General features: G+C 40.1%; 2 protein-coding genes across 5 annotated transcripts in view; both read right to left on the minus strand.

Moving 5' to 3' along the window:
- Window positions 1-4826, minus strand: part of agmo (alkylglycerol monooxygenase) — a 39417-nt gene extending 34591 nt beyond the window's left edge. The window contains exons 1-3 of one of the 2 annotated variants that reach the window (XM_029626209.2): window positions 4573-4826; window positions 1514-1644; window positions 1038-1189 (exon numbers count right to left, since the gene is read on the minus strand). In XM_029626209.2, coding sequence (XP_029482069.1) covers window positions 1038-1189; window positions 1514-1644; window positions 4573-4692 — 403 coding nt within the window. In that variant the 5' untranslated portion in view covers window positions 4693-4826. Of the gene's footprint in view, window positions 1-1037; window positions 1190-1513; window positions 1645-4572 lie in introns of those variants that run through there. The other variant, XM_029626219.2, reaches the window with a different exon arrangement.
- A 1489-nt stretch (window positions 4827-6315) lies between these two features.
- LOC115104870 (homeobox protein MOX-2-like) lies at window positions 6316-17082 on the minus strand. Of its 3 annotated transcripts, none has more exons than XM_065009807.1 (4): window positions 16868-17082; window positions 16152-16666; window positions 11014-11186; window positions 6316-7172 (listed from the first exon to the last, which is right to left on the minus strand). In XM_065009807.1, exons 1-4 carry the CDS (start codon window positions 16960-16962, stop codon window positions 6954-6956), a joined length of 1002 nt encoding a protein of 333 aa, XP_064865879.1. In that variant the 5' UTR covers window positions 16963-17082; the 3' UTR covers window positions 6316-6953. The 3 variants fall into 3 exon arrangements, with proteins under 3 accessions (XP_064865879.1, XP_029482092.1, XP_029482103.1); XM_029626232.2 differs by having other exon boundaries at window positions 16152-16717; XM_029626243.2 differs by having other exon boundaries at window positions 16152-16960.
- Between the last annotated feature and the right edge of the window lie 3796 nt (window positions 17083-20878).

Consider the following 20878-nt stretch of genomic DNA (forward strand, 5'->3'; position numbering starts at 1 on the left):
ATTTGAAATAGAGAAATATCTGGAGCATGCTTTGATGTGCCTCTGACATAAATAGAGCTACAATTTAGCACACAAACACAATGTTGCTGCTGCCAAGCAAGTTGAGAAAAACATTTGTATTACTGCATTGTCATTCAACACTGGTTGAATCAACGTTGTTTCCATGTCATTTCACTGAAATGACATTAAACCATTGTGGAATAGACGTTGATTTGACATCTGTGTCCAGTGGGACATGTGAGATTTTGTTCTGGGTGCTAAGATTATCATTGTCCAGTACAAACTGCAGTTTAAGTGATAAGGAATGAGATCACAGGATGTTACAGACAGCCCTACATGGGGAGAAGAATTAGAGGGCTTCTTTGGTGCAGCTCCAGAACCGTGTTGCTATTGAGCCAGCACTACTTACAGCTTTCTCCCTATGAAGTGCCAGGTAAGACACCATGTCTCAAGAGATCACAGCCTCTCACATCTGGTCAGTTCAAAAACATCTGGACGTAACTCACAAATAATTGCTTCCTCTCAAAAATAAAAAAAGATGTGCGCATTATAGAATCACGCTGCTTCGATAGAGAAATCAGTAAAGACAAAACATTTTGTTACGAATAATTCAATCCTCATGGACATGTAGAATTGAAATACATGCAAGACTATTTGCTATTTCATTATGAGACGAGATTTAATATTTGATCAAACCTTGCATACCATACAATATTTACCCAAAAATACAAGTACAACTACTTCCCAATAAATATGTGTGTTTCATTTAGCTTGACCAGCTTGTTTCGGTAACACTGTAATTGAAGGGGGTGTACATAAGGCATTCATAACACCTTTATGAAACCAGTCATAACAAATCTAGGACTGTTATGACTGTGGTGAATGTCTTACGTATAACCCTCTTCGAGTAAAGTGTCGACCCTTGCGTCTCATTGGTTCCATTGTACCTGGCAAGCTAAATCAAGTGCACCTCAAGTATTTGACATACTGTATGGATTTGGCCCAGGTCAGGAGCTAACCCAGACTGATGGCCATACCGTGAGCAAAGCGATGGACCCAGTAGTAGCTGAAGTCCACCAGTAGGAAAGCCAGCCACCATGCCCAGGCAGAGTCCCAGGGTAGCTCCAGGAGACGCAAGTTGTCCCACACGTAGATGTAAGTCGTTATTTCAAAACCTCTTGCAAATAGCCTGGGGGAAAAAAGGACAAATGTGTTTAGATTGGCACACAGATTCTCCACAATACATTTCAGGTGCAAAGTTAGAGGATCTTACAGTATACAAAAAAGAATGGTACATATACAGCCATACATTATCATAAGAGATGCACTGCTGTTATTACTTGTCTATATAACTCAATGAGCCAGTTTCCTGGACACAAATTAAGCCAAATCCTGGACTAAAAAGCTACTTCTATGGAGAGTCTCCATTGATCCTTATTTTTAGTTAAGCACAAGGCTTAAGCTTCCCTATAGGAATTCTCGAAACATAACAGAAAGTATAGAGTTTACTCACGTGGGCATTCTGGAAATGATACCAGCTGACACTGAGGTGACGACATCACTAACGCAGGCCAATGGGGTTCCATCCTTCAGCAGGCTCACCACCAGCTCGACAACCATCAAGCCCATAAAGAACGGGGTGGCCTGTAGTCACAAGCAAAGGAGAACAAATACGAAATCAACAGTCCAAAGCACAATGAAAACTGCACCTCTTTTATGTCTTGTGTTTCCTTGAACGCTTACAGTAACCTCACATGTTTGACTTGGAAAATGAACAAGAGGACATGTGGTAAAAAAGGGCTTTCGTGTCTTATGATGCATGATGTTTCCCTGATGGCTCTATGGTGAAGCTACACAGGGGTAGTCACATATCATCTCTCTCTGAGGATTTATTTCAGCTTCCAGTGGAGAAGAAAACACTCGAACAACCCATACAAATAATATTTGGGAGGAACCTTCCATTTCAATAGGTCCCGTTACACCACATGACAGTTCAGACTGAAAACATGTATACCTGATGTGTCTGAATATTATCCATCCATATATAATAAGTCACGTAAACAAGTGGACCATGTCTTTAATATGTATATAGTATGTTCATGTAACAAAACAGAAAACGAACAACAAAAAAAGCTGTATAAACACAAGTTAATATTTTGTCCTCCGATTAGGGCCCTTTTTGAATAACTTTATTCTATTCTATTCCATTATATAAGTATGCTACATACAGTATCTGCTGCATTAGGTATTACGTAGGCGTGGAGTATGTAAGAACAAAATGAGAGGTACTGACCATGTCACTCCTGTGATTGACCTGACCTGGTCACTTAAACCTTCATCTGGTCACATGACTGCACCCAGGGAGTGTGTGTGGAATGTGGATCGCGAGGTGTAGACCTGGAGGTGGAATAGGATGCGTGTGTGTGTGTGTGTGTGTGTGTGTGTGTGTGTGTGTGTGTGTGTGTGTTGGGGCGAGCTGGAGGACCACGAGGGACCGACGATCACACGCTACACTCCAACATCTGGCAGAGGACTGACGGACTAGATCTAACAAATGGGCTCAGAGCGCAAGCACTCTCTCTCCAAACCCACTGACTGAGAGAGAGATTATCATTTTGGATTCTGGCTTGAACGCGCCCTCTTTTTCTCATGTCTACAGTATTGTTTTACCTCGTCAGGGCTGTGTTCTTGACAGCTTTCCACTTTAGTTGGGAAGGAATTCAGGTTCTCATGCCATGTGAAAAAACGGATGCCGAGGGAATGGGTTGTTTTGGACTTAAAAAAAATCCTTCTTCACGTGTGTGTTTGACCTTCACAATCACTGTGTTTACTCTGTGTGGCATTTTCCTCCAAACAACAGGACAAATGAAAACAAGTCCTATGAAGGCTGTAACATACTTTTGGGCTCGTGAAAATTGTCAAGGGAGTTGTATATAAATCTCTGTTTTTGGTCTTCGATCTTGCAAGGCAAATGACATTTGTGAAACAGATGTTGGTATTATCCCAAATGGGGCCATTTTTGTCCGGTTGTAGATGAGTGAAGTTAGCCACGAGTTTGTGAGGGGGAAGACACAAACCCTGTACACTCTCTTATGAGAGTATGTCCACTTTGTCCTAAAGTAACAGGTAGAGTGTATCTTGTTGCATAACCAATTCAACTATGGCAGGAATTCAATCGGACAAGCAATGTTGATGCAGTGTTTTTATTTATGCTATGATGATAATCACGCTATACTGGGGTTCAACAGACCAGCGGCTTTTGTAGAGGGACAAGTAATGATGCTTTGTGGGTGACATTTGTCAATGTGATCAGAGGGTCCTGAGTTTGAGCCCAGATTGGGACAAGGAACGGGATGGAAGCAAGACGGTTACAGGTGAGCTAGTTTGCTACAGCGGGAAAATAATCCTGCAGAAACAGGGAATGTGGATTATAATTCATGCCCATTTTTGTAGGGTTTGATACATTTTTCGTAAGGGAAAATCAAGAATGAAATTTCAAAGTGGAAATTTACAAACTTCAGAAGCCTTTTTAAGTCTCATATACACTGCCAGTTTTACATATCCTGCATTGCATGAACGTTCTTCTGCAACATGGTGATCAAATTAAGTTCCTACACCTGTACATACAGTCAACCAAAACACAGACTAGTGCACAGAGTGATGACTACCTCACAAACAACAACCAGCACCGAAACAAGAGCGACACACCCATGCAAACATCACATTAAACTCTGTAACAATACTGTAGTAAATTAGGTTGTTTCATTACAGTTTGTTTGGAGCAGGATTAAGACACTGAGGAGTCCTGCTGTTTGGGTAATTGTTTTTTCTCTCTATTCATATGGCTTTATAGAAGCCTGTTAAAATGTGAGCTTTTATCCCCCAAATAACAACCGTGCTGATTTTAGGATTTCGTTAAACCTTTATCATCCAGATGTCCCATTAAAAAGTATTGGTGTGTTCTGTTATTTTGCACTGGGTGCTCTTGAGTCAAAAGTGGTCCTAAAATTCAACAATATTTAACAGACATTCCCCCGTTGGACTGAAAAGGGCACACCTCCTCACACTCATGAGCAAATACATATTGTTTGTCTAAAACTAAGGATTTGTTAGAGAATTTGAAAATAAATGTACTACTATCATATCATGTGAAAATATGAACCATACAGCCAAAACTCAAGTCCATATATGACATAAACAATAACAGCAAATAAACTTCGAAAGTGTTTGTATCGTTTGTACAATGTTATGCAATAGCTCTGTGAAATGAAGAGATTACAGGCTCAACTAGGCTACAGCAGAAACCAGTGTAGCGACTTTGTCACCCTATAGCACCACTTCCCTGACAGTTCCTACAGGGTTTGTGAGTTGTTTGTGACTATCTCTGTGAAGATGTATGAATATACCGTAGCATATATGATATCATTCAAACTAAGTGTGCAGACTTTATTTCGCAATGTTTAGACATGTCAAGTGTGTCACTCCTAGCATGAGCGGCACAATATCGATTATCAAAAAAACAAAACATAAAACACATCAAAGCGCTCCAGCGTTTTCAACTCACTCACTCACCTGTTGAACATATGGCGGGACATCCTCCACATTTTCAAATGATGATTCGTTCGGTGTGACAATGTAAAACATGGACCGAATTCCCTTGGTCAATGAGACGACATCCATGAATTGCGCCATTGTATGCACCTTCTATCCGTCAATCCCCCTACCCAAGGTGATGCTAAACCGATCCTCTGGAGAATTTTAACTACCGGGTGATACTCGCACAGTCATCAAAAGTAATTTGAACTGCGAGATAACTGTGTCGTTTTATTTCACTCTCCAGAGGCGGGATACAGTAAGTGGATCATAGGTCAGGTACGGGGTTGGTTGTTTTGTCTCAGGACTGACAATGCCTTCAGCTGCCATTACATCTTACCATCGTATCAATTCCATAAATGAAAAGATAACAACAAATAAGTCTGGTGGTCTTTCATGTATATTATGAACGAACCAGCTATGACATTGACAGACCATTCTGTCTGTGTCTCTTACGTTCCATTGATTTGCAGGTCATGGATAATTGTTAGGTATCTAATAGAGAAGCCCTATTAGTTCACATGAAATGTAATTAGCCTATTAATTTATGTTAAAATATGTAAACATTTTTCTTGATGGAGAGGAGAGGCATTTTCGAAAAGGACACCTGACATGAAAAGAAGGCAGAGAGCATTAAATAATGAACTGCGCATAAAGAAGATAATGGAGAGATGGGTGACATTTGGTGTACCAACTGGGAGCAGTTATCAGTTTTAGAAATCCTAATTGGAAAAAAATTATTGCATGGGTGATTGCGCATTTAATTTAAACGTCCAATGCAGCCGTTTTTTTAATCAAAATATCAAATCATTTCTGGGTAACAATTAAAGTAGCTTTTTAGTTTAAAAAAAGTTGTATTTTGCTAGAACTGTCTGGGAGTGGTCTGGTCTGTCCGAGAACTGTCTGGTCTGAGTGTGGAGGGGAAAACTGAAAAATAGCTGGGAAAGGTTTGGGATGCTCTTTGCTATTGTTCTATTAACCAACGTACTGCCTGGTGATGTCACCAGGCAAACCTAAAATCCTGCCCATGTAAACCTGCTGATTAGAAAGTCTGTGTAGATTGTATTTTCAACCAGCTACTATCAGGAAATAACACTGATCAAATTTCTTCACACTTTTACAGTGTTAGTTTCATCAGCTGTTGTACAATATGATACAAAACAAAGTAAAACAGAATTTTGACTGCACTGTGCCTTTAATAAGTACAGTATGATTATAATTTATTCACACTGTTTCATCATGTTTACCACACAGTTAGCTTTTGGTAAAACTGCACTTTATTGCTATCTTGCACTAAAAAGTTCACAGTCTCCTAAATATTGTTCTAGCTCCAAATTAGAATGCACAGTCACATTGTGCTGAAAAGGAGATCAAGTCTTGAAATTATTCTGTGATTTTGTAATAGAATATGATCCTTTCGCAGGTTCTCCTGTGGGGCTTTGGCAAACGTCCTAAGTCCCGACTCTGCCTTGAGGAAAAGGTGAATTAGGCATGCACCCCATCAACAGCTCTCTACACGTTGGCTAATGTTTAATTCATGTCATCTCAGTTCACAGCATAGTCCTACATTACCCTGGATTCCTGTGGATGGGAGGCATCATAAAGTTATTCAACCCAACGTGAATTCAATCTGAGAAGCATTTCAGTAGAACCTCTGTTCGTGCAATATTCGGTCAGTTTTGTTTACAAATACCAGTCAGGCAGAAGAAAATGATCACTAAGAAACATCAGAAATGTTTATTACTGTGTGAGTATGTGTGTATTAGAAATGATTGCTAGAGCGAAGGTAAGAAAATGACAGATAATTAAGTTCAGAGTATACTGTATATTAGCTGAGCAAATTTGATTCTCCTGCACACTTGATAATAATTTGATTACATCGCAATTTTTATGACAAACAGTAGAAACCAATTGAGGCAAGTGTTCAACAGTGCAAATCAAAAGCATGAACTTGCCCCCTTTTCAATGTAAGACACACAACATGGAATGTTCATAACAATTCGGCCAATTCTGAATCTGTCCTAATATTCAAAGAATATGTTCTGCTTCCAAGAGCAGTGTTGAGTGCAGGCACGTTCGTAACGTATGCTGAATGTGCATTGACCTTTTGCAATATCTCATATTCCTGCGTTGGGTTCGCTGTTCTTGAAACGTATTGGTGATCTTAGTTTAGTTTAACCAACGTCCTAACATGTATCTTCTTAGATCAAGTAACACACGTCATTTCTTTGTACATTTGTACACATTTATTTAGCATCGTTAAACTTTGCTAATGACGACCAGATAACATGTCCTTTTAAGGACGTTCCTGAGATGTGAGGCTGAACCCACTTCGCGTAGGAGTGGCCTGCTGCTGTGCATCATAAGTGAGCATGCTCAGAACTCTGGTCGCTTTCGTGACTGTCCTCATTGGCCAGGGAGTCTGTGGAGTGATGAAGAGCCGCTATGCTGGAGAATTCGGACGGCAGCAATGTCCCCTTTTTCACGTTCACCAGTTCCTTTTCCCTCGCTACAGCCCCCTGTTGACCTCCTTTTACTCGTTTCCACTTCATCCTCCTGTTCTGGAACCACACCTTTACCTGTGGAACAAACACAAAAGACAAGCTGAGTTATTCTAAAAAGAACAGCAAAATGGCGGTGGGGTGGGAGTGGGGGGGTACATTTTGAATAGCTGGAGACTGTTACGAATACTGAGTAGAGTCCTATTAAAAGACTATTAAAAGACCTGGATATTGATCAAATGGTAAGCCTGACACTTGATACAGGCGCTGCTGTAAAGGTTTGGCAGCTATTTCTATACTCCAGCAGGGATTATGTGCTGATGTATTGTCACATTCCTTGGCATCAAGACGCAGCTTCCTCTTTTCCCTGACTCGACAACGCCTCCAGTATTTACGTCTCCCAAAATGATGATTAGGCTGTTGCTTAAAAGGGTTTACGTAGAGGATCGGGTCCGAGTAGACGTGAAAGTCAACACTGACTGGGTTCTGGATGAGTCTCTCTTTCTCTCCTTGCGTTTGGATTAGATGTTGACCGATTAATCGGCCAATTTCAAGATTTCATAACAATCGGAAATCTGTATTTTTGGGCGCCGATTTGCCGATTTTTTTTTTTTATATATATATTTTTATTTTATACCTTTATTTAACTAGGCAAGTCAGTTAAGAACACATTCTTGTTTTCAATGACGGCCTAGGAACGGTGGGTTAACTGCGTCGTTCAGGGGCAGAACCACAGATTTTCACCTTGTCAGCTCGGGGGATCCAATCTTGCAACCGTACAGATAACTAGTCCAACGCAAAAACAACCTGGCTCTCTCTCGTTGCACTCCACAAGGAGACTGCCTGTTACGCGAATGCAGTAAGCCAAGGTAAGTTGCTAGCTAGCATTAAACTTATCTTATGAAAAACATTCAATCATAATCACTAGTTAACTACATATGGTTGATGATATTACTAGATATTATGTAGCGTGTCCTGCGTTGCATATAATCTGACTGAGCATACAAGCATACAAGTATCTAAGTATCTGACTGAGAGGTGGTAGCCAGAAGCAGGCACGTAAACATTAATTCAAACAGCACTTTCGGGCGTTTTGCCAGCAGCTCTTTGTTGTGCATCAAGCATTGCGCTGTTTATGACTTCAAGCCTATCAACTCCCGAGATGAGGCTGGTGTAACCGAAGTGAAATGGCTAGCTAGTTAGCGCGCGCTAATAGCATTTCAAACATCACTCGCTCTGAGCCTTCTAGTAGTTGTTCCCCTTGCTCTGCATGGGTAACGCTGCTTTGATGGTGGCTGTTGTCGTTGTGTTGCTGGTTCGAGCCCAGGGAGGAGCGAGGAGAGGGACGGAAGCTATACTGTTACACTGGCAATACTAAAGTACCTATAAGAACATCCAATAGACAAGGGTATATGAAATACAAATGGTATAGAGGGAAATAGTCCTATAATTCCTATAATAACTACAACCTAAAACTTCTTACCTGGGATTATTGAAGACTCATGTTAAAAGGAACCACCAGCTTTCATATGTTAGCTTTCTTACATAGCACATATTGCACTTTTACTTTCTTCTCCAACACTTTGTTTTTGCATTATTTAAACCAAATTGAATGTTTCATTATTTACTTGAGGCTAAATTGATTCTATTGATGTATTATATTAAGTTAAAATAAGTGTTCATTCAGTATTGTAATTGTCATTATTACAAATAAATAACTTTTTTTTTAAATCGGCCGATTAATCGGTATCGGCTTTTTTGGTCCTCCAATAATCGGTATCGGTATCAGCGTTGAAAAATCATAATCTCTAGTTCGGATGGTTTATTTTGAGGGGTGTCATGCTGTGGGGCCTAGCTGGGTCACATGGGCAGGAAGTCACTTGATTTTACACACAATGTTTGTCTTAAACCTTCAGCGATACATGCCATGCTGACGATTACATCAGTGGTGGTGATGGATATTTTTTCGGCCCATATGATTGCACGTCAGAAGGGCACGTGTGAGCTGTGGCACACCTGCACAAGCACGCCTTCAAAGCCTTTGCCACCTGAATACAGCCTATAGCTCAATGGGGATGCATGCATTTTGTTGGTATTTTGTTGCTATGTTACCTAATATACAGTACCAGTATATTATATCAAATCAAGTATATCAAAAGTTTGGACACACCTACTCATTCAAGGGTTTTTCTTTATTTTTACTATTTTCAAATTTGTAGAATAATACTGATGAGATGGACTGCAGAGTGAAGGAAAATTAGCCAACAAATTGCTCAGCATATGTGGGAACTCCTTCAAGACTGTTTGAAAATAATTCCAGGTGAAGCTGGTTGAGAGAATGCCAAGAGTGTGCAAAGCTGTCATCAAGGCAAAGGGTGGCTACTTTGACGAATCTAAAATCTAAAATATGTTTAGATTTGTTTCACACTTTTTTGGTTACTACATGATTGCACATGTGTTATTTCATAGTTTTGATATTTTCACTATTATTTTACAATGTAGAAAATAGTAAACATAAAGAAAAACCCTTGAATGAGTAGGTGTTTCCAAACTTTTGACTGGTACTGTACATGTTTGTGATATATCACCTATCAAGGTATTTTTAATTCATCGACCAAAATTGAGTTTCATAGTTATAAAATCCCTATCAGGTTGACGGGTAGAGTTCCAACCCCGGCCACCCAGATTTCCTACTGTCATTACTGTAAGTGGATCATCCTTAAAATACATCTGCAAGCTTGCACTTTTCACTCCTGTTATTGATAGTACAGTAAGGCAAGGCTGTACAGTACTGTACAGTCCATGTCATTTCACCTAATGCTATCATCAGTGGGCTAATGACTCAATTACTTATAATGTTATTGTTATGACTGGTTTGTATGGGTGGTTTTGTTTTGTTACAAGATATGAGTTTCCATGTTACTGAAGGTAAGACACAGGCCTGTCCGAGTCATGTTATGCTTTAGGGGTCATGTTGACTCTCTGGTATAGCAGGTCGGTTCATGTTCTCTAAGAGTTCGTTATGAATTTGAAATTGACATAAGAAAAATATTGGATGTTCTAAGTGCAATATAAGTGCTCCAAAACTGTACATAATTACTAGGCTGTTATGGGGTAATTACATAAATACTTCATGGAATAACCCAATGGTATTCACTGTGGTACGGGTGATGTAATGTAACGTGTGGCCATTATTTAATGTTACATTAATGTTTAGATAGTAGGCATAATATTTTTTTTATCTTAGTTTATTTGTATATTTGGGCATTTGAAATGACTTTTAGAAGTGTTACATTGAAGCACTTTGTCGAAAATCGAAAACTTAAGGTTGAAGGTTTTGAGCCTCCGATGTTACGTAAGAAACATATACTGTCAGGAATCAGTCTGTTCTATCCATTTAATCCCTACTGTATATAACAAACTACCTACAGCCAGATGTATGCCACATGTGACATATCGCTTCTCTCTGACACCCCAAATAGGTGTTACGGAACACTGTACCATGTTTCCTTCCCCGCAATTTGTCTTCCATTATTTATTTCACGAGACTGTGTTTACAGCGGCCCTTCTGCCTGCGCTCGGAGACTAATTTGTCCTAGCTGGGGGAAACAGGAAGTGACTTGCTAGACAGCACCTCCTGCTTTTGTGCCTGTCTCCATTACTTGACTGTAGGCTGACTGAAAGAATAGACCCAAATATCTGGAATATGATAGTCCCTCTTCACAGTCACAGCTGGAGCACAACAGCACGCAAACCAGAAGTTCTAAAGTTAGGAAAACATTGTATCTCCGAAAACCTCTGTATGGTCTGACTGAGGCAGACTTTTCCCACCACACGGCATTAATGCGTTATGGGGTCAATATGTTTGAACCCAAAAGGATAAGTGGGAGAATGAGGTTAGAGTGGTGACATTACATACTTGTCTCTCTGTGAGATCGAGGTTGACTGCTATCTCGTAGCGCCTCAGTCTCGTCAGATAGTTGTGATGGGCGAACTCGGCCTCCAGCTCACGGATTTGCTCTTTGGTGAACGCCGTCCGCTCCTTCCTGGGTTTGCTGCTCACATCTGACTTGTAATTCCCGTCTTGGGACTCTGAAATCAAACACAGCACTCATTTTTTCTTTCCAGTCAGGGAGATTTATACTCAAAGAAAATAATGATAAAAAGAGTACTATATGGCAGGTGTGAGCCAGAGACACAAATACAGGCAGAGGAGGGAAGGAGTCAGGTATGGGAAACAATGGGAGCTGCCAATCACCTCTTATCGTTGAGGCATTGTTTATGCACACTGTAAGTGGCTGGGAGGACCCAGAAGCGTCTACACATGTGCCTGTTTCTGGCAGCTGTGCTCTCACACACACAGTGGGCTGGCTCCTACTCTTTACAATGTGGGAGTTCATTTGTCTTACTGTTAATGGAATCGGCTGCTACCCTTGTAGTTTTAATATGGAACGAAACAGCTCTGCAGGATTTGTGAAACTATATTTCCTCAGTTTATTTACCTCAATTTTATAAGCATATTTTTCCAATCTCTCATTTAGATTTGGTGTTGTTTAATTTTGAACAATGTTGTCAAACTTTTTAACTTACTGAGAATGGCTAGACTATGAGATGGACTACAGGGAGAGTAGCACGAACGTATGTCAGTCTGGTTTTGACCTATGATTATGATCTCATACACATAAGGACAAACTGTTACGATTCCCCAGATGAACATGAAGCAATGCAGGTCCCTTTTTTGCAAAGATATGCAAGTCTACCACATGTTGATTAATTGGAGTGATGGGAGGAAATTGTTTTATTGAGACTTAAAGGATTTATTTGTACAACCAATGTGGATTAATAATCTACTTGTCATTGCCATTTTGTTTCAACCTCAGGAGAAGATATTGTTCAATTTTTATTTTTCACTGTTTCTCAGAAGGAAAATGTTTTGTTAATTTGGTTCCCAAACTTTCCTATTGTGACCAGACTTTGTGGTTAGGCCTTTTGGATATGCTTCAGTTGCACATTGCACTTCAAGGCAACAGCGATTGCATGCTAATTCATCTGCGGTTCTGTTCTGCAGTTGCGTTAATCCCAACAGGCGGTCCCAAATCCAAACTGTAAATAGGCTGGGAGTTTACAGGCCCGGACCAGACCAGGCACCCCATTTCGCCACGTCACTGGAGACACTCAGAGAAGTTCTTACTGAAAGAGTGTCTCTTTCAAAATATTTTCTCACAGGAAAAAGCTTTCTTTCTCTTACTCTTCTTACTCTTCTTTTCGTGTCATAGAAAATATAGAAGAATGGAAAATTATGCAACTTTTGTTTGCAAAAAGCCATTCATCATTGATATTGTGGGAAAAAGGAAAAAATTCCAAGCACGTGGTGATATGTCATAGTGCGCAACTGGCATCCATGACAGGAATACACTGCAAATATATAATCTAGTTATTCCAACATAAAGTATAAGACTTTCCTTACAGTGTGGTAAAGTAGCTGAAATTCTGTGCATCATTGTATGGTGAATTGAAAATGTCTCAACATGGCTGTAATTTCACCAGGGTTGACCAACTGTCGGTGTGCCAGAGAGCAGGCCTCATTCAAACATACCTCTTAGATGTATTTACTCTCTGGTAAACACAGCCATTGTGTAAGAATAAAGAATAACATGGCCAGCTGCTGGAGACCAGCGCAAAGCCGATTTAAAAAGAGTCCCAAGGTTTTACGACACAGCCACTACACCACAGCAATTAGGTCCTTGCTGGAACTTTCATCTCTCCACACAAAAGGGAATAATGGGAGGAAAATACAGAGCCCAGACACTGGGTAGTTTTAGGGCTCCCAAATGGTCTGAAGCCAGATCAGGGAACCCTTTCAAAAATAATGTTGGTGCCCATGCCGACGTTTCTGACAGAGAGACTTCAAAGTGAAATGGTTATACTTTTCACTCCTTTCGGTGTGACATTTTCAGTTCATTGGCCAATCATTTTGTAGATTTTGTTGAGGATTCTTATCTAGGGAAAACACAATTTCACTGTGACATAGAATATTGTAATTCTAGATCTACCAAAAATAACCTCAGCGTCAATAACGAAAATGGCAAAGCCATGCCCGAGTTAGTCCCTGAGCATCACTTGCTACAGCAGCACTCAAAAATACACTCCACAAGAAGAAAACAGGATTCAAGCAATTACTATTACTTCATGTTTAAAATCTATTAGCACTTTCCAAATATGTTTTGGTTACACTTTACTTAAAGCCTACATGTATACTGCATTATAATTCACCTATAATACACAGTAGGAGACTTGACATGAGCATGTATGATGACCCTGTACCAATGTCGTATAATTATATAATGATCATGACAACAAAAAAAACAGCCATTTTTTTAGTCAGTAAAAATGTTGAGTCATAGTGATATGGAACATTATAAGCCTTATTGTAAGACATTATGTCGATGTGCATAACATAATGTATAAAGCACTATACCTGCGGGCTAAAGTGTTCCCAAACTTTCAAATCTGCCAGGTTAACCCCTAGCTCCCTCAGAGCTCAAGTATACCCCAAGGGGCCAGCCCAGGTTACACCAAACGGCACGGCCATATTCCCTCCAGGTGGGACCCTTAAAATTAGCAGGTTTCACAGAAACCAGACACCCAAATACCAGCCGGACCACTCATCACGTGACAGTGTATACCCTGCAGTCCACCTTTAGGGAAAAAATCACACTTAAATGATTTGTATTTCTTGACCAGGAGAATGTTTTGCATGGAAATCTGGTTTCAAGTGTTTTATTATTGTTTTCGTATCTAATGTAAAGTTTCACAGGCTGATTTTACTCAGGTTTCAATCCAGATGGTGAAACCCAATCAGGGCTATCTCATCGAATTGGCAACACGGTGCTATTTGGACAGCTGATTGGATAAGCTAACTACGCTCAATAATCAGCATGATTGGTGTTAGCGTGAAGAGAATGTAAGGCCCACGTAATGAGGCTGCAATAACCATTGGAACTAGGGAATTGAAATGGAGCTTGGGGGCCAAGTGTTAGTTTCCAAATGATTTGACCAAGGAGAACAGGAAATAGAGGATGGAGTTCTAAATGTGTGAATATATGAGAGGTTAGTATGGTCAAAACAAGAGCAGTATTATAAATAGTAGTGACTGCCTTCGAAGTTGCGCTCTCTTAGTTTAGTAACTTTCTGTCGTGGTGCTGCTACTTGTACAACGATTTGCATATTCAGCTGTGTTAATCATTTCTATGCATCTTTTTGATATTCCTCTACATCCAAATACCATGAGTCCTTATTTTGGTAACTACTTTTTTAAAAAATAGGATTGTTATAAGCCTCTGAAAAATTATAAAGAAACCTATTTTATATGCCGTCTGTCTCTATGCTGTCCAGTGGCCAACAGTATCCTGTGTGAGTCAAGCGAAACAGGGCACTGACCACATAGGGAAATATCAATCATGTATTCAAGTGGTGTGTACAGAACCACAGCCAGGTGACCCACACTGAGGGTGTTGAAACAGACAGAGGTCCGTCCAGGCCCAGTGCTGCAGGATGACATTCCAGTGACCCGGTATAACGGCAGACACAGTTTCCATGGGAAACCGATCCGTCCCTACTAATACGTTGACAACAAAATCTTCCCTTTAAAAAAAACACTTTAACACTTACAAAGTGCCTAATATCGATTAGAAAGGTTGAATAGTAAAAAGTTGATATATTAAAGAGATATTGGTATATTCAGAGTTATAAAGACACTGCTACGTAGGCTATGTAATAATGTAGAAATGTATGTTCCAGTTAACTTAATGTAATAAATTACCATATGTGTATTGTTTATGTTTTGTCGATATTTCTACACTTGCTGTGTATAAAGTCCACGGTCCTTTTCACAAACGTAGAAAATCTCAATGATTATGAAAGTCACGCCTGTACAGTATCTACTTGAGGTAAGTAACTCATTATTCCAAACCTTATCAATGCAATTAGACCATCATTTCACGTGTTGTTGTAATGCTGGAAAAGCTTATTTTAACGTTGTATATTTTAATAACTGCTCAATAGTGACTGACAAAGTGATCTTCATTTTAAATGTTTAGTAGCGAAGTACGAAAACATTAGCAGTAAAAATGTGTACGGTTGGTTGTATAGTTCATAAATTTTTTAGGACCATTGAACAAACTGGTAGGAAATAGAGAGTATGTTTTTCTGGACGTTTGAAAGTTATATTTTTTTAAATACATTTTTTAAATTTAAAGACTATTAACATTGCAACAAATCTATTAAACTGTATATCAAATGGTATACATAATACCACTGTAACTCAAATTGTTCAATTGAATATATTTATTGATTCAACTTCCCAGTCTCTTTTAGTCAGTGCAATTTATAAAAATGACTGCATCAACAATAATCCTGGAACTAAGCGCACTCCACAGTAAGAAAAGCCTAAATCTTCTCGGGTGTTTATTGTCATTCGAAGCACTGGTGTAGTCTTTTACAATCCATGACATTAATATTTTACAGTGAGCCTCATTTTCTGCCCCTTAAAAATGTGTCGAAATGAAACCGATGGGATTTAGCCCAAAACATGCCAGAAGTCTAATGCCCAACACAGAGTTATCGTCTGGCCTTTGCTCTCCCCTTTAGTCAACATACTGTAATTGCCCCTGTTCATGTCAGCCAACATCTACAAACCTCTCTTCAGACAATATAATACCACATTTTCTGTCAGTGAAACATAAACGTCCCTCAATCCATCTCCACGGAAAGCCTTAGAAGTCTGAGTGATTATGGCGTTCTTGAAACCACACCATTAAGGTACAGCTAAGTTATACCCATCTTGAATAAATGCTCTGCAAGTGTATTATATCATGTTTAGTATTTCAAATGTATGACAACTTATGAATGAGATAAAGATATGTAGCTTTAGTTTCCCATTTAAGTTGTGCAACATTATACTCAACCCATTTTTACATGCGGCTCACAAAATAAGGAAGAAAAAAGACAAATAAAAATAAAAGTCGACCCAAAAGTTGATCTTTCCTCTGGTCTTACCTGAGCTGTCACTCTTCCTCTTGCCATTTCTCTTCTCTGCCTCAGCAGGTGACAGTGTCTGTCTTCCAAAGTCTGCAGGCACACAATTGGCCCCCGTGGGGGTGCTGCTGCCCAGGTTGGGGGTGCTGGCGCAGAGACTGTTCCTGCCAGGGGTGCCTAGGTCTGGGGGTGCGAGGGCACTGTCCTGGGCCGAGTGAGAGTGGGGGTGGGGGTGGCAGAGGTTGTGGCGGGAGCTCGCATTGCCAGGAGAGGGCATCTGTGGAATGTGCCAGCCAGCCTGGTGCTGAGGCGGGTGATGCTGCTGTTGCTGTGCCGGGTGATGCCCACGGTGATGGTGGTGATGCCCGCCGAACAGGCCCTCGTCACCGGGATAGCCGGAGATGATGCAGGCCGAAGGAGAGGAGGTGGCGGTGGAAGAGGCCAGGTCAGGGTAGGAGACGTGGTCCGTGCGTCCGTGGAGAGTCAGCGGAGACTGGGTGAAGGCAGGGTGCAGGGCCTGCACAGTGGCATGGGGGCTGCGGAGGCAGCCAAAGAGTGTGTGATCCATCGCATGCAAACACACAGCCCTCCAGAAAGATAAGGAGGGGGACAAAAAATGAAAGGTAACAAAAAAGTAAGCTAACTAAGTTAAAATATATATATATATATTTTAAAAAAGGGTCAAACAAAACACAGAATATCAAAAATCCACAAATTGTGCTCTTTCCTTAGCTCACCCCAAGTTTGTCTCCTTGATAAGAGTTCGATAAAAAAGTTGTGTGTATGTCCGTGTGTGTGTTGAAAGGGGGGCTCCAGTAATAATCCTGGGCATGCGGACAGTTGCCAGGCTGCGCAGGATAAACAGTGAACCCTAGATAAGCTGCCGGAGAGATTCTCAGATGACAGGAGAGAGAGGAGACTGGAGACCTGTGGAGTGGAGGGGAAGGTGGTTCCAAAGAACTGCAGTAAGAGGGGAGCCGGCAGAGGGAACGTTATAAATAGGCTGTAATGTGAGAGGGAGGCTGGGTCACAGACTGCGTACTACTGACCACATGCATATGATCGCCCTCCAAAAAGCACGGCACAATAAATCAGCTCTATTAAAATGGCTGGTGTCTCAGGAAAGAAGGCCATTTATTTTTTAGACTTTCGCTGTCTGTCTCCTGGTGGCCCCTTTTCTTCTTAGAAAAATAATCCATAATGTTTAAGATGATGATGGTGTTATGTGATAGGGTTGTACCATTTCATACTCACCATAAGAGATGGGATCTAGAAATGTAAACAGACATGAGATAGGGGGTGGGTGTCCAGGGATAGCTCGATATGTATTGTCTTACCTTTGTTGATATCGTTGTGAGGTTAGTTATGTTAAAGCACGTGTTGCTTTGTTTCCTTTGCAAAGCCATCTCATACTAGTATACCTCTGTATGCGTAGTTGGTATACACCAAAAAACGTTTTACCACATAATATATAAATATATATATATATACAGTACCGGTCAAAAGTTTGGACACACCTACTCATCCAAGGGTTTTTCTTTATTTTTACTCTTTTCTTCATTGTAGAATAATAGTGAAGACATCAAAACTATGAAATAACACATATGGAATCATGTAGTTACCAAAAAAGTGTTTAAAAAATCAAAATATATTTTATATTTGAGAAAAAAAGCTATGAAATAATACATGGAATCAAGTATTAACCAAAAAACTGTTAAAAAAATCAAAATATATTTCAGATTTGAGAAAAAAAACTATGAAATAATACATAGAATCAAGTTGTTAGCAAAAAACTGCTAAACAAATCAAAATATACGTTATATTTGAGGTTCTTCAAGGTAGCCAACCTTTGCCTTGATGACAGCTTTGCACACTCTTGGCATTTTCTCAACCAGCTTCATGAGGAAGTCACCTGGAATGCATTTCAATTAACAGGTTTGCCTTGTAGAAAGTACATTTTTGAGCAGTTGTGTTGTGACAAGGTAGGGGTGGTATACAGAATATAGCCCTATTTGGTAAAAGAACAGCTCAAATAAGCAAAGAGAAACGACAGTCCATCATTACTTTAAGACATGAAGGTCAGTCAATCTAGAACATTTCAGGAACTTTGAAAGTTTTTTCAAGTGCAGTCTCAAAAACCATCAAGGGCTATGATGAAACTGGCTCTCATGAGGACTGCCACAGGAAAGGAAGACCCAGAGTTACCTCTGAGGCAAAGGATAAGTTCATTAGAGTTACCAGCCTCAGAAATTGCAGTCCAAATAAATGCTTCACAGAGTTCAAGTAACAGACACATCTCAACATGAACTGTTCAGAGGAGACTGCGTGATTCAGGCCTTCATGGTCTAATTGCTCCAAAGAAACCACTACTAAAGGACACCAATAATAAGAAGAGACTTGCTTGGGTGAAGAAACACGAGCAATGGACATTAGACCGGTGGAAATCTGTCCTTTGGTCTGATGAGTAGTTGAACGGATGATCTCCGCATGTGTGTTTCGCACTGTGAAGCAAGGAGGAGGTGTGGGGGTGCTTTTCTGGTGACACTGTCAGTGATTTATTTAGAATTCAAGGCACACTTAACCAGCATGGCTACCACAGCATTCTGCAGCAATACGCTATCCCATCTGGTTTGCACTTAGTGGGAGTCTCATTTGTTTTTCAACAGGACAATGACCCAAAACACACCTCCATGCTGTGTATGAGCTATTTGACCAAGAAGGATAGTGATGGAGTGCTGCATCAGATGACCTGGCCTCCACAATCACCTGATCTCAACCCAATTGAGATGGTTTGGGATGAGTTGGACCGCAGAGTAAAAGCAGCCAACAAGTGCTCAGCATATGTGCGAACTCTTTCAAGACTGTTGGAAAACTATTCCAGGTAACTATCTCATGAAGCTGGTTGAGAGAATGCAAAGCTGTCATCAAGGCAAAGGGTGACTACTTGGAAGAATCTCAAATATAAAATATATTTTGATTTGTTTAACACTTTTTGGTGTTATGTGTTATTTCCTAGTTTTGATGTCTTCACTATTGCTCTACAATGTTGAAAATAGTCATTAAATAAAGAAAAACCCTTGAATGAGTAGGTGTGTCCAAACTTTTGACTGGTACTGTATGTATATATATATAAACATTAGCTTTTAAATAATAGCTAAATATAAAGATCCTATATTATCTTTACAGAGGCGATGATGATCCTACTATATACTATAGAGTATAATATGACCAGTAGGAGTTTATAAAGCATGAAAATACCTAGAGGAGAAGGTATTTCTCTTATCTTATGTCCTATTTCATTGAGACATAAGTATTAAAGGTATTAATTTTGTCATAATCAGATATATACAAAACTTTTTTTTAGCTCTATAATAGTTTGTTGTATCTAACATATATCTAACAGATTAAATTGCATAGGATGAAAGCTGAATCCAATCATTTATTATTTAAATTTAGCAGCAGGAAGGGGTGATAAAACACAAATAAGCCTACAATCAGATTTAAGTCTAATTTTGATAATGTCAACAAATTGCTGTACAACTTTTGAAATTTTGTGTGCAATTTTTTTTTTTACAAATAATGATTTGCCTACACACAAAACATTATACCGTTATATTCCAAATTAGATCAATAAATTCAAATCTCACCGCAAGAATCAGAAATTATAAGTGGCTCAAGAATTTACAAATGACAAATTAACAGACCAAATGGCATTAGACTATTAAATTAGCAAAATAAAACAATCCAACCTTTTTCAATCAATCAAGATATTCCAATAGCGGCATGTGTTCACCTGATGTACGGCTAATGCTTATTGCTTAGGTATCATGGTCAGTACTACACACACCAGAGCTTCAGAGACTACGCTACTGCAGCCGGCTGTGCCACATGTATGCAGGCCTGCCTGAGCAAGGAAATTAATTACACTTTGAGAGAAAATGACTTTAGCAGATAGAGAGGGGGCAGGCTGTAACTTGGGCGCTATCGCTCTCCCCATTCCTACCGTGCCTTTCGAAGGGAGCAGCACCGTGTCCACAAACTCCTTAGGTGAGCTTGAACCTTCTACTGTTCATCTTTCAAATGAAGGCTAATAGCAGTGTATGAAAGCTAGATGTTTATTCAGCTCTTCTTCGGGTGTTAATACACATGGTTTCACTCTCTGGACATTCTGTTCACAGCATTAGTACCCTGTGGCGAGAGTGTCTCAGTGAATTCTACTCTTGTTGCCCCTCGTGTGGTGTGTTGCTCAAGCCGCCGTGATATGAGTCAAAACCCCCCACAGGTGGGGATGGTGGTGGGGTGATGGGTAATCCACAGATTTTCTGCTGTGACTAGGAGCTCTGGGTCAGTGATGTTACAGATTAAGCTGGGAAAATGGCACCAATTTGGAGCGTGTTTAATGAGGCTTTAGCCGTGACAGGGCAGATAGAGCAAGGCCAGGATGGCACAGCGCTGTAGACATTAGATAGAGACCTGCTGCTACTCATCCAACCTGTCCCTGTCAGTCAGAGAGGCCCAATACGTCCGAACAATGTGGTTATAGACAGAGGATGATGTGTAACAACAACAAAAAAACACAATGAAATTATAGTATAGTGCTTTCAGTCTGTGTGTATTTATTATGTAGTTTTTGGTGTTGTATGTATTGGCTGGTGCAATCAAATTTCCCCCGTTAGGGATTAACGGACAGAAAAATTAAATGAAGACCTTGGTCTGACTGTAGATCTGATGGGTTTCCAAAGTCTAGA

The sequence above is a fragment of the Oncorhynchus nerka genome, linkage group LG3 (assembly GCF_034236695.1).
Source record: "Oncorhynchus nerka isolate Pitt River linkage group LG3, Oner_Uvic_2.0, whole genome shotgun sequence".
Classification (NCBI taxonomy): domain Eukaryota; kingdom Metazoa; phylum Chordata; class Actinopteri; order Salmoniformes; family Salmonidae; genus Oncorhynchus; species Oncorhynchus nerka.